Source organism: Apteryx rowi, unplaced genomic scaffold (assembly GCF_003343035.1).
Source record: "Apteryx rowi isolate R43461 unplaced genomic scaffold, aptRow1 scaffold_874, whole genome shotgun sequence".
In the NCBI taxonomy this organism is placed as follows: Eukaryota; Metazoa; Chordata; class Aves; order Apterygiformes; family Apterygidae; genus Apteryx; species Apteryx rowi.
The window spans coordinates 68,090-81,418 of NW_020451176.1; the positions used below are offsets into that span (position 1 = coordinate 68,090).

The 13,329-nt window shown below is 42.5% G+C and overlaps 1 protein-coding gene across 1 annotated transcript in view; it reads right to left on the bottom strand.

Annotated features, from left to right (window-relative positions):
- The window catches only part of SRP14 (signal recognition particle 14), a 17,186-nt gene extending 4,254 nt beyond the window's left edge, over positions 1 to 12,932 (bottom strand). The window contains exon 1 of the mRNA XM_026090730.1: positions 12,869 to 12,932. Within this exon, the coding sequence (XP_025946515.1) occupies positions 12,869 to 12,932 (64 nt within the window). The remainder of the gene's footprint in view (positions 1 to 12,868) is intronic.
- Between the last annotated feature and the right edge of the window lie 397 nt (positions 12,933 to 13,329).

A 13,329-nucleotide genomic window follows, 5' to 3' on the forward strand; every position in this document is an offset into this window, starting at 1 on the left:
GTCGCTCCGCTTGCCTGCTCGCGCGTTAGCGCGCACGAGCAGCCGGGCCGGCTGCTCCCGCGTGTGTGCCCGCGGGAAGCCGTGAAGCAAGCTCGCCGCTCCTGAACGGCCGTTTAACGGACGCAGAGGTGGGCACTGCGAATGGGCACTGGAGGGAAAAGGCCGTTCCCACTCGGTTTTGTCTCCACCGAATTTTAACCACCCTGAAGCTGGCATCTAACAGCATCTCCGTGTGATTTTTTTCAGGAAAGCAACTTTTGTGAGTGGAGCTTGGAAAAACAGCATGGTTTTAGGTCCACTTCAAAATCCTGCGCTTACCCCAGCAGCGCTGTCACCTCAGCTGTGTGGCCTTGTCACTACGGCATTACCCTTTTCAATCAAAACCTGTGATATAAGTGATTCACCGAGATTAGCCCTCAATTCTTAAGGCACACGTGCATGTCTGTTACTCTTCCTACTCAAAAACCAGTTATGATGTTCCTCAGGACACTGCACAGATTGTGAGGATGAAAGGCTATGAACCAACTCTTATGTCCAATTTACTGAAGTGGATTTTTCAAGTCACTTATATCTAGGCTCTATGAGAAACCAGGAACATCTCATAGACCATAATGTTAGCTTCTGCATAAAAACACTGTGCAGCTGGACATCATTTCCAATGAAGTGCTGAAATGACTGAGGCAAAGGATCTTGGCTGCTGAGTATGACTGGCTGTAGGCTCAGAGGATGAAAGATGTGATTCAGGATATAAAATGATCAGGAGCCCTAGACTTGTACAATAAATAGCTAAGGGGAAAAGCAGCATTTGGGTGGGAAGAGAGAACACGTCACATCCGTAACAAGATTCTGGAAAGTGTTTTCTGTCCATCCCAACTTACTTCATCTATAAACACACAGTACAAAGTAACATCTGATCTAGTGCCTTTTCCTATTTCTCATTATGAAAACTGATTTTTTTCCCATCCATGGGCCTAACAGAAGTGGAAGATAATTACATACAGATAAAAAGGAAAACACTTCTCAGTTTGATAGATGCTTGAGCCCCTAAAGAATTCAAATTCTTCATTTAAAAGTTCAAATGTACAATCTGAGACAGAACTGAAGTATCTTCTGGCATTACCATTCTCATGGTGACAGTGTTATTTCATATACAAAAAGACACTTTAGAATCTGTGGGTCTACTCACTCTGAAAGTCCTTTTCTGAGTTTATGATCACTTGCTATCTTTTTGCAGATTCACCAAGAGGCAGTAGAGGGTGCTATTATTGCACATACAGAAATAAAATGTCTGTGCCTAAAGCACAAGGAAACAAATACCCAAGAAGCAGGTCATCACAACATGGCTATGGCTTACTCAAGTCTAGCAGTTTATTAAATTAATGCCTTTCATTAACTGTGGATGTTTTTATCCTCCTAGTGTTTTTTTACTTATAATATTTGAAGTTGAGGGGGAAAGACTTGAGAAAAATTGTTTCATTGTACATTGTTTCTCATAACACAAATATCTCATAAAACCTGATGCGATGAATATATGTTATTCAAGTCTTCTGAAAACTGACATTCTAAGGGGTCATCATCAATAGTATGGTCAGCAGTACTGACAGGCCAAAGCCTTGCACAATTATAGAAAGTGATGGTACCCTGCCCCTAAAAGTTTACAATCTGTGTCCACAACAAATGAAGACAGGTGGATGCAAGAAGTCACTATTAACATGTCCTTCCTCCAACGCTGGCCAGTTGCAGGAGCAGTCATAAACTCCTAACTACAAGAGATGGTTTTGTTCCGAAATCAAGAGAATGGTTGCGTTTTCAAGAGGTCTGAATGAGGACAATGCAGTAGTTTTGCAGATTTTTATAGGCAACTTGTGAAAGAAGAACAGAAATGGAAAAACTCAAACAATTGCAACATACTCCCTCTTGGAAACTTTCATGATCACAGACACTGGAATACAGAAGAAATGTATTTCCACTTATGCTTGCCAAAAGAGAAGATGGGTGGTCTTGTAGCTAAAAAATTGGGACTACAACTCTCATCTGAATTCTGACCCCTGAATTCACCAGAGGATTCTTGTGTGGCCTTGAACCAGTCTCATAACTTTCCTGCATCATGGCTTATAAACATGAAGAAAGATATGTTATTATTTCCTGTATTTGTTATTCAATGAAAAGTATTAATGCCTGTGGCATGAGTACCATGGAGTCCTCCACTTGGGAGGAATATAGGAACATTATCAGAGTATGCAGGGATGTGACGAGGAAGGCTAAGGCCCGTTTGGAATTAAATCTGGCTAGAGATGTCAAGGACAACAAGAAGGGCTTCTTCAAATACMTCAGTAGCAAGAGGAAGACTAGGGAAAATGTGGGGCCTTTGCTGAATGGGGTGGGTGCCCTGGTGACGAAGGATGCAGAGAAGGCAGAGTTACTGAACGCTGCCTTTGCTTCAGTCTTTACTGCTCAGGCCAGCCCTCAGGAACCCCAGACCCTGGAGGCAAGAGAGAAAGTCTGGAGAAAGGAAGACTTTCCCTTGGTCGAGGAGGATYGGGTTAGAGATCATTTAAGCAAACCTGACACCCACAAATCCATGGGCCCCGATGGGATGCACCCACGAGTGCTGAGGGAGCTGGCAGATGTCATTGCTAAGCCACTCCCCATCATCTTTGAAAGGTCATGGAGAACAGGAGAGGTGCCTGAGGACTGGAAGAAAGCCAATGTCACCCCAGTCTTCAAAAAGGGCAAGAAGGAGGACCCAGGGAACTACAGGCCAGTCAGCCTCACCTCCATCCCTGCAAAGGTGATGGAGCAGCTCATCCTGGATGTCATCTCCAAGCATGTGGAGGACAAGAAGGTGATCAGGAGTAGTCAGCATGGCTTCACCAAGGGGAAATCATGCTTAACCAATCTGATAGCCTTCTATGATGGAATGACTGGCTGGGTAGATGAGGGGAGAGCAGTGGATGTTGTCTCCCTTGACTTCAGCAAGGCTTTTGACACTGTCTCCCATAACATCCTCATAGGTAAGCTCAGGAAGTGTGGGCTAGATGAGTGGACAGTGAGGTGGATTGAGAACTGGCTGAATGGCAGAGCTCAGAGGGTTGTGATCAGCGGTGAAGAGTCTAGTTGGAGGCCTGTAGCTAGCGGTGTCCCCCAGCGGTCAGTACTGGGTCCAGTCTTGTTCAACTTCTTCATCAATGACCTGGATGAAGGGACAGAGTGCACCCTCAGCAAGTTTGCTGACGATACAAAACTGGGAGGAGTGGCTGATAAGCCAGAGGGCTGTGCTGCCATTCAGAGAGACCTGGACAGGCTGGAGAGGTGGGCGGAGAGGAACCTCATGAAGTTCAACAAAGGCAAGCGCAGGGTCCTGCACCTGGGGAGGAATAACCCCAGGCACCAGTACAGGTTGGGGGTTGACCTGCTGGAAAGCAGCTCTGCCGAGAAGGACCTGGGAGTGCTGGTGGACACCAAGTTAAGCATGAGGCAGCAATGTGCCCTTGTGGCCAAGAAGGCCAATGGTATCCTGGGGTGCATCAGGAAGAGTGTTGCCAGCAGGTCGAGGGAGGTGATTCTCCCCCTCTACTCAGCCCTGCTGAGGCCACATCTGGAGTACTGCGTCCAGTTCTGGGCTCCCCAGTACAAGAGGGATGTGGCACTACTGGAGCAAGTCCAGCAAAGGGCCACAAAGATGATTAGGGGACTGGAGCATCTCTCTTATGAGGAAAGGCTGAGAGAGCTGGGCCTGTTTAGCCTGGAGAAGAGAAGGCTGAGAGGAGATCTTATCAATGTGTACAAGTATCTGAAGGGAGGGTGTCGAGAGGATGGAGCCAGACTCTTTTCAGTGGTGCCCAGTGACAGGACACAAGGCAACGGGCACAAACTGAAACACAGACACTTCCATCTGAACATGAGGAAATACTTTTTCACTGTGAGGGTGACAGAGCACTGGAACAGGTTGCCCAGAGAGGTTGTGGAGTTTCCTTCTTTGGAGATATTCAAAACCCGCCTGGACGCAATCCTGTGCAATATGCTCTAGGTGACCCTGCTTGAGCAGGGGGKTTGGACTAGATGATCTCCAGAGGTCCCTTCCAACCTCAGCGATTCTGTGATTCTGTGATTCTCTTCCAAAAAAATAGATGGAACAGGGGAATGCTGACATTGCTTTCATTTTGCCAAAGGCTGCCCACACTCAGAGGGAATAAACTATTCAGTTGGTGAAAAAGTCCTGAACAAACACTAAAGGAATACTCCCAATCATGATATACTTGCTTTTTGCTCTCCCAGCTGCCCAAATGTAGTAGCTCCCCTCCTGCCCTGTGCCCCCTCCCTCAGCAAAAAAAAAAAAAAAAAAAAAAAAAAAAAAAAGACATCTTGGATTAAAACAGTAGCAAGAGGAATTGATGGATCCTGAGAGCTTGGCAGGGGTATGAGTATTTTGTAACCTGATCTGTCATGTGACTAGGACCAGGCAATAAAAATAAGTCTCCTACCAGCCGTCCTGTTTGCTCTACTTTATTATATGGTGTCAGTAGAGAAATCCTTCTTTTTTCTTTTTTTTTTGGCAAAAATTTAGCAAATGAAGCCACCTGAATCATTACATCTCAAAGGAAACCTGGCAGAGAACTGGAGGACGTTGTTGCTGTGCTTCCAAGTTTTCCTGGAAGCAAGCATGTACTGAAGAGAAACAGCAGTGAAATCTTCTATTTTGCTACATGTGGTGGGAGGGACAGGAAGCAGAAAAACAAAATTAGAAGTAAATTAAATTCTTGATCAACTTTAGTAGAGGTTGGCAAAGATCTATTTGAATTAGCTAGAAAAAATTACTTCTCATTATGGACTATCACACAAATTCAGCTGCTGCACACCACAGTGAGCAGAAATGTAATAACACACTGTAAATTACAGTTTGCTCACCACAGTACTCAAGATGAGTTAATAACAGATAATGGCCCACAATTCACAAGTGGATCATTTTGGTAATTCTCTTTGATCTGTAAGTTGAAGCACACCATGTCAAGGTATAACTATGCACAGGGAAAAGAGTCAGTATTATTGCAAAAGCCCTCATAACCCTCCCCCCAACACACACTCCCCCCATCCATCATTAGCGCTGTAAAAACATAGGTGTGCACCTCACTGCCTTACTAGCCTCACCAGATCTGAGACTAATGGGCAAAGGAAGAGCATTCTAGAGCCAACATTTAACCAAACTGCTTGGACAGAAAGACAATTAACCCTGAAATAGCTACCAAAACACCCTCAAGTTCAGTGTTAGAAAAATAAAGAAGAAAAATTCAGACAAGAACGATGAACAGATACTCTTTTTACAAGTGCTAGATAGATTCCAAACAAAGCAAGTAGCAGGTTACCTAGGTACAGGCGAATGTCAGTCCGAAGATCACATCTTAAACCTTCTTTATAGTTGGCTCTTATGAAAAGGAATAAAGCACATGCAAGGAAACAATGATCAGAGAGCTACTGAACAAGATATATATGCACAAAGCAGTATTATTTGTCTGTTCAGCCAGTAACAGTGAAAAGGAAAGAGATTCAGACTACCTATCTAATAGATTCAGGTGTAGAAACAGTGTATTTTAGAAAGACCTTTCTGAGATCAGGATATGTCACAAGAAAGCTGCTAAGCCACTGGTGAGAAGGTCAGCTTCCAAAGAAAAGCTCTATAAGAAACACAAGAGTCTTCTCTCATGTCTTAGGATCCAGTTAATATACCCTGAGCTCCATCCTAGACATTTCTAGTTGTTTTTGTCTGTCTTACTGAATACCTATTTTATTTAATACAGTTTTATTTACATAAAATTATTTTTAAATATAGGCTAACTGTTGCCTTGAATTCAACAGATACTGACTTTCATTGTGTAATAGCAATGATGTTAACTGTGATTTATATTTTGTGAGGGAGACCAGAAAATAGATATGTTTCTTAAAACTCTAATGCACTACATTACTATTATAGTGAAAACTGAAGCCTATATGGAGTGAGACACAAAAATATTGTGTGTTGGAAAGGGAGGGGGTTTCATGGATTTGAAGTACTATCTAGATTTTAGAAAGATTCTCTAAGTTGTCAGGGAAGACATGAAGTATATATTTACTGTATTGTTAAGTGTCTCATGTGTGCTCTAAATGGTTTTGTGACAGGCCTCTGTGACAACCTCTCTCACAAAAACGTGACAAAAAGGCCAAAATTAAGGCAGCCCAGATGCTGAACCGGTTATTTGTACAACTGATAGTGTCATCTGTGCTCTCTAAGGAAACCCTGCAGCACAGCTCACCCTGTGAGACAATGCGGTGGAGATATAATACTTTCTATGCAATGACATGTATACATTATAATGAATCTATGAAAAATGCAGCAGTGTGAGACATACTCTGGGAAAGGTGAAATTAAAGATGCAATTCAATTAACTCCTGGAACAGGAGGAAGGGCCTAGGGAGAAGAAGCAATATGTCACCAGATGTGTGTGCATTTAAAAGGATGGGGCAGACCAAGCACAATCTCACAAACCTCCAAAAACACTGCAAAACATTGCAGCAAAATGATTGGATTGAAAGAGAAAAAAAAAGAGCATGGGGCATCCACACTGTGTTTTGACGGTTCATGTGTAGTGACAGCTTTCAGTTATGAACAGAGGATAGGGAAGTGCAAAGAACAGCCTGTTCTGAAACACTGCCACCTGTGAGATGATACAGCTGAGCAGACCCTGGCTGCTGCTTTTTCTAAATTCAGTTCTGAATCAGGAACTGCCTGCTGCAGCCATTGGGAAGAAACATCACACTGTACATTGCACAAATACATCAAATAGAGATTGTATGGCTGAGAATGCTTTACAGTATGGTAGAATGAGTCTTTAAAAATGACCTAACAATAGCATCAGTTTTGAGTCCAGATAAATTAGATCCTCATTTACAAAAGTAAACAAAAATTAATCAGAATGTGTTCACATCCTTACAACACAAAGACATTTAGAGTGGTCAGATTCCCAGTTATTCCCTCCATGGCCAGAAGTATAATATCTTGATAGTTATACCTCGTTATTTAGTACTCTTAACTGGAGCAAATTTCTAGGAATGCAAAATGAAGTTTCAGTGTGTACCTCATTTATATTTTTGAGGGTTACTGGGATAAAACAGGGCTACCCAAATGGGAGACTCTGGCCTGTGTTTGAACCAGGAGTAAGTTTTGCCAGGGTTTCAGACATATCCCAGGAAATGTCTCCCGTGTTGCTAACTTTTCTACCACTCATTAGGAAAGCAGCTGCAATGTACTGCCAGACTTCCCAGCTGCAAAGATGTCCTGGCAGATCTGCAGCCAGAATACCACTTTCTCAAAAGATCCACAGATACTAGGAGAATGAAATACAGCTAGTACTATAAGACTACAAAAGTTATCACTAAAAGTACTTCTCACTTTGTACAAAAGTTTGTACCCAAGGATCTCAAAGACTTTCTAAAAATAAAGCATCAAATTCTTCTTCCTTGCAGTCCCACTGGCATCAATAAAATCATATTGGCATACAAGAGATCAGTATTTGGTAGCCATTAACATAACTTCTGTCTTTGGAGCTGCAAACTATAAACTATATAGGAGATGTGTAATTATAAATGGAGCCACAAAGTCTTTGATATCCTCCATTTCAGCTCTCCTCAACAGAACCCCAGGCAGCATCTGTCCCCTTGATACTGTGGGGTCTTGCTTTCTCAGGAAGAAAAGGGTCACCTACCAACTCACCAGCACCATTTCCTGTCTCCTTTGAGACCTCCTAACCAAATAAGACCTGGCTGGACTTCTGAGATTTGAGGATCACAACACAAGCTGCAGTGCCTGTAAAACAATAGATTCTTCCCAGCCACAGAGTGAGGATATCTGATGCAAGAGCTGTACAGCACAAGAAAGAGACCATTAAGTTAGTTACAAGATGAGAGAGGCGATAGAGATTGGTTTAGATGCTATTGCTCTTATTTCCATAAGCCCTAATTCTGGAACAACAGAGACAGTTTTGACTGTTATCACCAGATATTTCCAGCATTCCCTTCTTTTATGAGCTGCCAAGTTTACCTGCTTATTCAAGCTTTACTTGTACTTGTTGCTCTTCCCTAATGCTCCTCCAAATGCCCAGATACTTTCTAGGAACAGGGTGGTGTGGGGAGGCCACTCTGAGCAACTAGCAGCTGCACTATATTCACTCGGTCAGAGGCTGGAGGAAGCAGTTTCCTGTTTTGCTGGTATTCAATGACATTTAACAATAGGGGGAAAGAAAAAGCTGCAGGATCTAAGCATAACAAAACTGTTTTCAACATTAGCTGTCTGCCTATTTCCCCATTCTGCCCCAACCTTGCACCCCCACCTTGGACCTAGGTCTTCCATTGAAAGAAAGCAGAGAAAAGGAGGCAGAGATGGTCTAGGCCGAGATAATGAGTGCTTAAAGATGTCCCTGCCATATAAATGGCCTGGATGCCTTTGCAGCAGGTCTGAAATAGCAGACTGAATATTACTAGTTTGTATCCTTCCTCCTGCCTCTCACAAGAGACAAAGTGAGATCTATGTGCAGCTCTTTTGGAGCTTAAGTGTCAGAAAGCGTCACTCATACTTTCTTACAACACCAAAAAACATCTTGTCCTTCCTAGTAGATGGTTTTCAGCACCATCTTGAGAGAACACACGGTTGATAACCATTTTCAACAGCAGTCAGTTCATTACAGCAGAAAGAGCATTAGCAGAGGTTCCTCACTCTGCCTTTCTTAATAACGTCCTTCCCCTCTAATGGTTTGCTCAGTGCCAAGTCCTTAATCTGCTCTTATCAGTTCACAGACTGCCCTTACCCTCCTACTCCCCTCGTACTGCCCGCACACTCTGACAGCATCCCTTGCTACCATGGCAGAATTTAGCTCTTGTGATCTTCATCCATGCCAGAATCCTACCTCACTTGCTGGCCTTCTTTTTCAAAAGATGTTCTGAGATCAAAGATTGCAGGATGTAGCTCTGTAAAGTAAATTAAACTAAACTTAACTACTACTAGAGTCATTCAAAAACAGGTAAAACAGATACCCAAACTGTAATTTGAGTTTGTTGCTATCTCGTTCCCTTTATTTAAGCATCCCTCTCTGCTCCTGAATACACGTTGTCTTCAGACACACCGCAGAGCAGCAGACAGGGAACCCCAGGCATATTGGAAGCCACAGGCTCTTTGTTAGTGCTCACGCTATAGAAATCCCAAGTGAGTCACCTCTGTCTGCAGTAGCAGGTAACCCAGCCATTGTCAGTCAAGCTCACAGATCCTAAAATGCAACCCTGCCAAGGAAATTCTCAGAAACAATGCAGATAAAAATGCAATTCCTTTGTTATGGCCTAAAGCCTTAAACAACAAGGACAACATTACTTGAAGACATGGCATGCAATAGGTTTACACAACAGTGTGCCAGAAACCTCCACATCCAAGGATTATAAATAAATAAATAAATAAATAAAATTCACCTAGGAATTCCACTAGGGTCTTTTCAGAGAAATTGTGATTGGGTTACAGTGCCAGCAAAAGCAGGAAAATTTCCAGGACTTAAGTTGCCAAGGACAGGACACATTGAATTTTTGCATAGAGCTCAGATGGTGAAACATAGTTGTGGATGAATACATCATGTAGCAAATCTATCACACTTAAAAATTGCAGTGACCCAACTGTGTTACATCTCCATCTGAACATGGTGGGAGAGCTAGAACTCCACTGAAATCACATGAAGCAGGAGTGCTCTAGGTCTTTATGAAGAACATTAAGAAAAGGATAATTCAAGACCGCAAAAAAAAAAAAAAAGCCCACCACAAACCCTAGGATGAAACTGTGGCTTCATCTAAACTAAACCTAACATTATTTTGTAATCAAGCTACTGTATTCTCTCATCTTCATCTTTTTTTTTATTGTTTTTTCCAAAGAAGACTAAAGAGCATACTTAGAGCAAGTTTGTCAGAAGATAACCACCTGTCATTTGTGTCTAAATGTCCATACTTTTCACATAGCCTACTGCATGCATTCTAGGAAAATCTTGGAGTGCTCTTAATGGAGGATAAAGAGCACAGGGACAAGCAATGACATGGCATCAGCTACACATGGAGCCGTGGTGTCCTGGATGTTGTGTTGCACACAGTGCTGTTAGGACAAGTTAGTTAACAAGGTTAGTGGAACATAATCAACACAGCGAACAGCATCATTACTAGCAATAGCAATACATCAAATGCTATTTCAGGTGCCTGTCACTCTTGCCCGACCACTTCAGCTGTTACCAACATATTAATCATTTGACCACATTTAACATGAATCTTTCACTCCTCATTATACACTCAGCTGCAAATTATAGTATAGGCTAGCTCTGACCTGTGATTGCAATATACAATTCATTGCTATGCTAGAAAATCTATTATGGCTAGAGGTCAAACTTCAGAAACAAGTTAATTAATTGCACTTTCTTCACTTCTAGGTTAAGATAAGATTTTTTTTGGTACTTTTCAGTAAAAGGCTCTGCTTTTTCCATAACACAAATAGTTTGCCATATTAAGGAGCTTGTCAGAATGAAACTATTCATATAGAGGCAAGCAACAGGCATTTTATCATCGCAGGGCGCCTGATTATCAGTATTATAAAATTATCTTTTGGCAGAGAAGTCCTGGCAACAAACAGCCTCTTAAATCTGAAAGAGATTAGCAGTTCTGCACCAGGCCTGTGCCTAAGTGACAAATCAGTCTCACAGCACATTCTGTGGCTGAAAGCACTGTGTAAGGGACTGACACCTCTCCAGAAGTTGAGTGGTTTTCCATTCAGCATGGAGACAAGTGTAGCATTTCATGTCTTTCAAAGGCTGACCAACTGAAAGGCTGGATATTAATCAGATGACAAATGATTTGCTAGATGACAAATACTGGGGTGGCCTTTGGCTTGTTTGAACACAAGAGTGTGGAAAAATATCTTTTTGGTGTTTCTGTAAATAAGGATTTCCTAGCTCTTTGGATGACAGGACTCCAAACCTGGCTTCCCAAAATTCTTGCTGCTTGAGGATCAATAGTAGGAACCTCCTAAGGACCATGATTGAAGTGTGACAGGAGAATCCATAGTAGGACAGGTCTTGCCCGAGCAGGGCTCTGGTTACATGTTTCGGGTCCAGAGAGGTGTCAGTGAGAGAACCCTCCCCTGACTCAGGAAGATGTTCATTCCCACAAGAATGATTTTGTCACATTCACACTTTTCTTTTCCTGTTTTCCGACATACACTTTTTTGGGGTGTGTGTTTCAATTCCTTTTTTTTCCTTCTATCTTTCCCCTCTCTGTCTCTCTCTCTCTCCTCCCCATCATTCACTTCTCTGTCACTAATTGCCATTCTTTGCTACCTCCTTTGTCGTGTACCTGGCTTTCACCCATGATGATTTTCACTAAATATGAAAAAACAAACCCTTCATTTCTGCTGTAAGAGGATCTGGGCAGCGGTTCTTTGCTGACTCACACTAGAGAGCTCTTATGGACTGCCCTTGGGCAGGTTTGCAGCCTCTGGACTTAGCTGCCATGGGTAATAACTTCACTAACATAGGCACTCACTTATCTCTGCCCCAGGTGTGGGCCCTGATAGTAATGCCACAGTTGGGGAAGCCACTGTGCGATAAGCCTGGAAGGTGAATCCTTTTACTATTCATGACAATAGTTCTTACATGTGGCAAGGGGAGAAGCAGCAGCCACTGCTGAATGAAGAGTTACAGTGCTATTTATGTTACAGTATAGTGTTTTGGTGCAATCAATCAGGATTATTGTAGGAGCTAAGCATACCTATATAAAACAATGATTCCATTCCCAAAGAGCTTGCAGTTCAAGCGATGACAACATTCTTTCATAAACTAAGCATGCTTAAAATCTCTGGTAAAAGCTGACATGCATTCAAGGAGCAAGCCGGGGAAGTCCCACTCTATGCAGAATGAAAGTCCATCTCTCTGGGTGAGAAAGAAGATATGTATCACTTTCTCTCTTTTTCTCCACTATTTTGCTGCTGATCATAAGCTACAAAACAAGACCAAGGTTTCAGGGAATTGTACAAACTGCAGCTTGTTCTTAGCTGTTCTTGTTGCAGGGAGCAAGTTCCTGGCTGATTCACTAGCAGTAAAAATAAACACAGTCTAGGGAAGGCAGGGAGGAGGGAGGGAGACTGGAGGGTACTGAGGAAAAAGTAGGAGCTACAGCAGCTGGTGTTTTCTTTGCTGGTTCTTTTCAGAGGATTTAGGCAGGCTGGAGATGTAAGTGATTAATGTAGAATGATAACACCTCACCCACCTCCTTCTTCTGGAAGGAACACAATTCTTTATGCATATCACTGCTCTTTCAGCTTTAACCTTTCCAAGATTTACATGCTCCATTCACTCTGATGCAGTGCTGTGGGGCTGACAGCACATCTGGGTGTATTAACTGTACACTATGTGGTTTTTTACAAATGCTTAGGGTTTGTTCTAAATGTTTTGAAATGCTGCACTTAAGGCCCTGAGACTTTCCCAGCAGAGCTGACCAGACTGAAGACAGTGTATGGCCACACAAAGTAGAAACTGATTTTTTTTCTAGCTTCTTCTATGCCAGCCCTTTGGAATAAAGGGCATAATTAGATATTGCTGAACTCCAGTAAAACTTGCCTGCATAATGGCTCCCGGATTGCTCTGGGATAAAGCACATTTAGGAAGAATATACATCAGAAATCCTTTTCTGTCCCCTTCATAGGTATGTCAGCTGTTTTGCCAAGTACATTAGGAATCTAGCCCTCAGCTCTGCTTGAAGGTGATCGTACCACAGTGTGCTTCTGCTGTGCTGTGCTGTGTGGTTAAGAAGATTGTTTTTGTCTTACCTTTCTTGCACTGGAGAAAAACATCCAGCAGAAATGGTGAAGATGGACACACCGCTTCTACCATTGATGAAGCAGAGAGCTGCAACAGACTTTTCATGCTGTGGCGTAAGGAATGAGATTCCCACCAGGAATAGTAAAAGACTAAAGTTAAGGAGCTTTTCTTCATTTGTCTTAAGCAAGGCTGATGGAGGCATAAAAAAAGAAAAAACCTCCCCCCAACAACATGCTGATAAAATTTGTTGAAGACACAAAATTGAGATGCTTCATCAACAGAGAGGATGATTAGAATATCAGGAAAAAGACTGATGACCTCAGAAATTCACTATTACAGCATAGAAAGTCATACACCTAGATAACAAGGATTTCTGCTATAAGGACAGGGACACATTGCTTGAAAGAAATGGTGGTGAAGAAAGACCAAGATATAGTCACCCGACATAGGATAAGTGAGCCACTGGTGC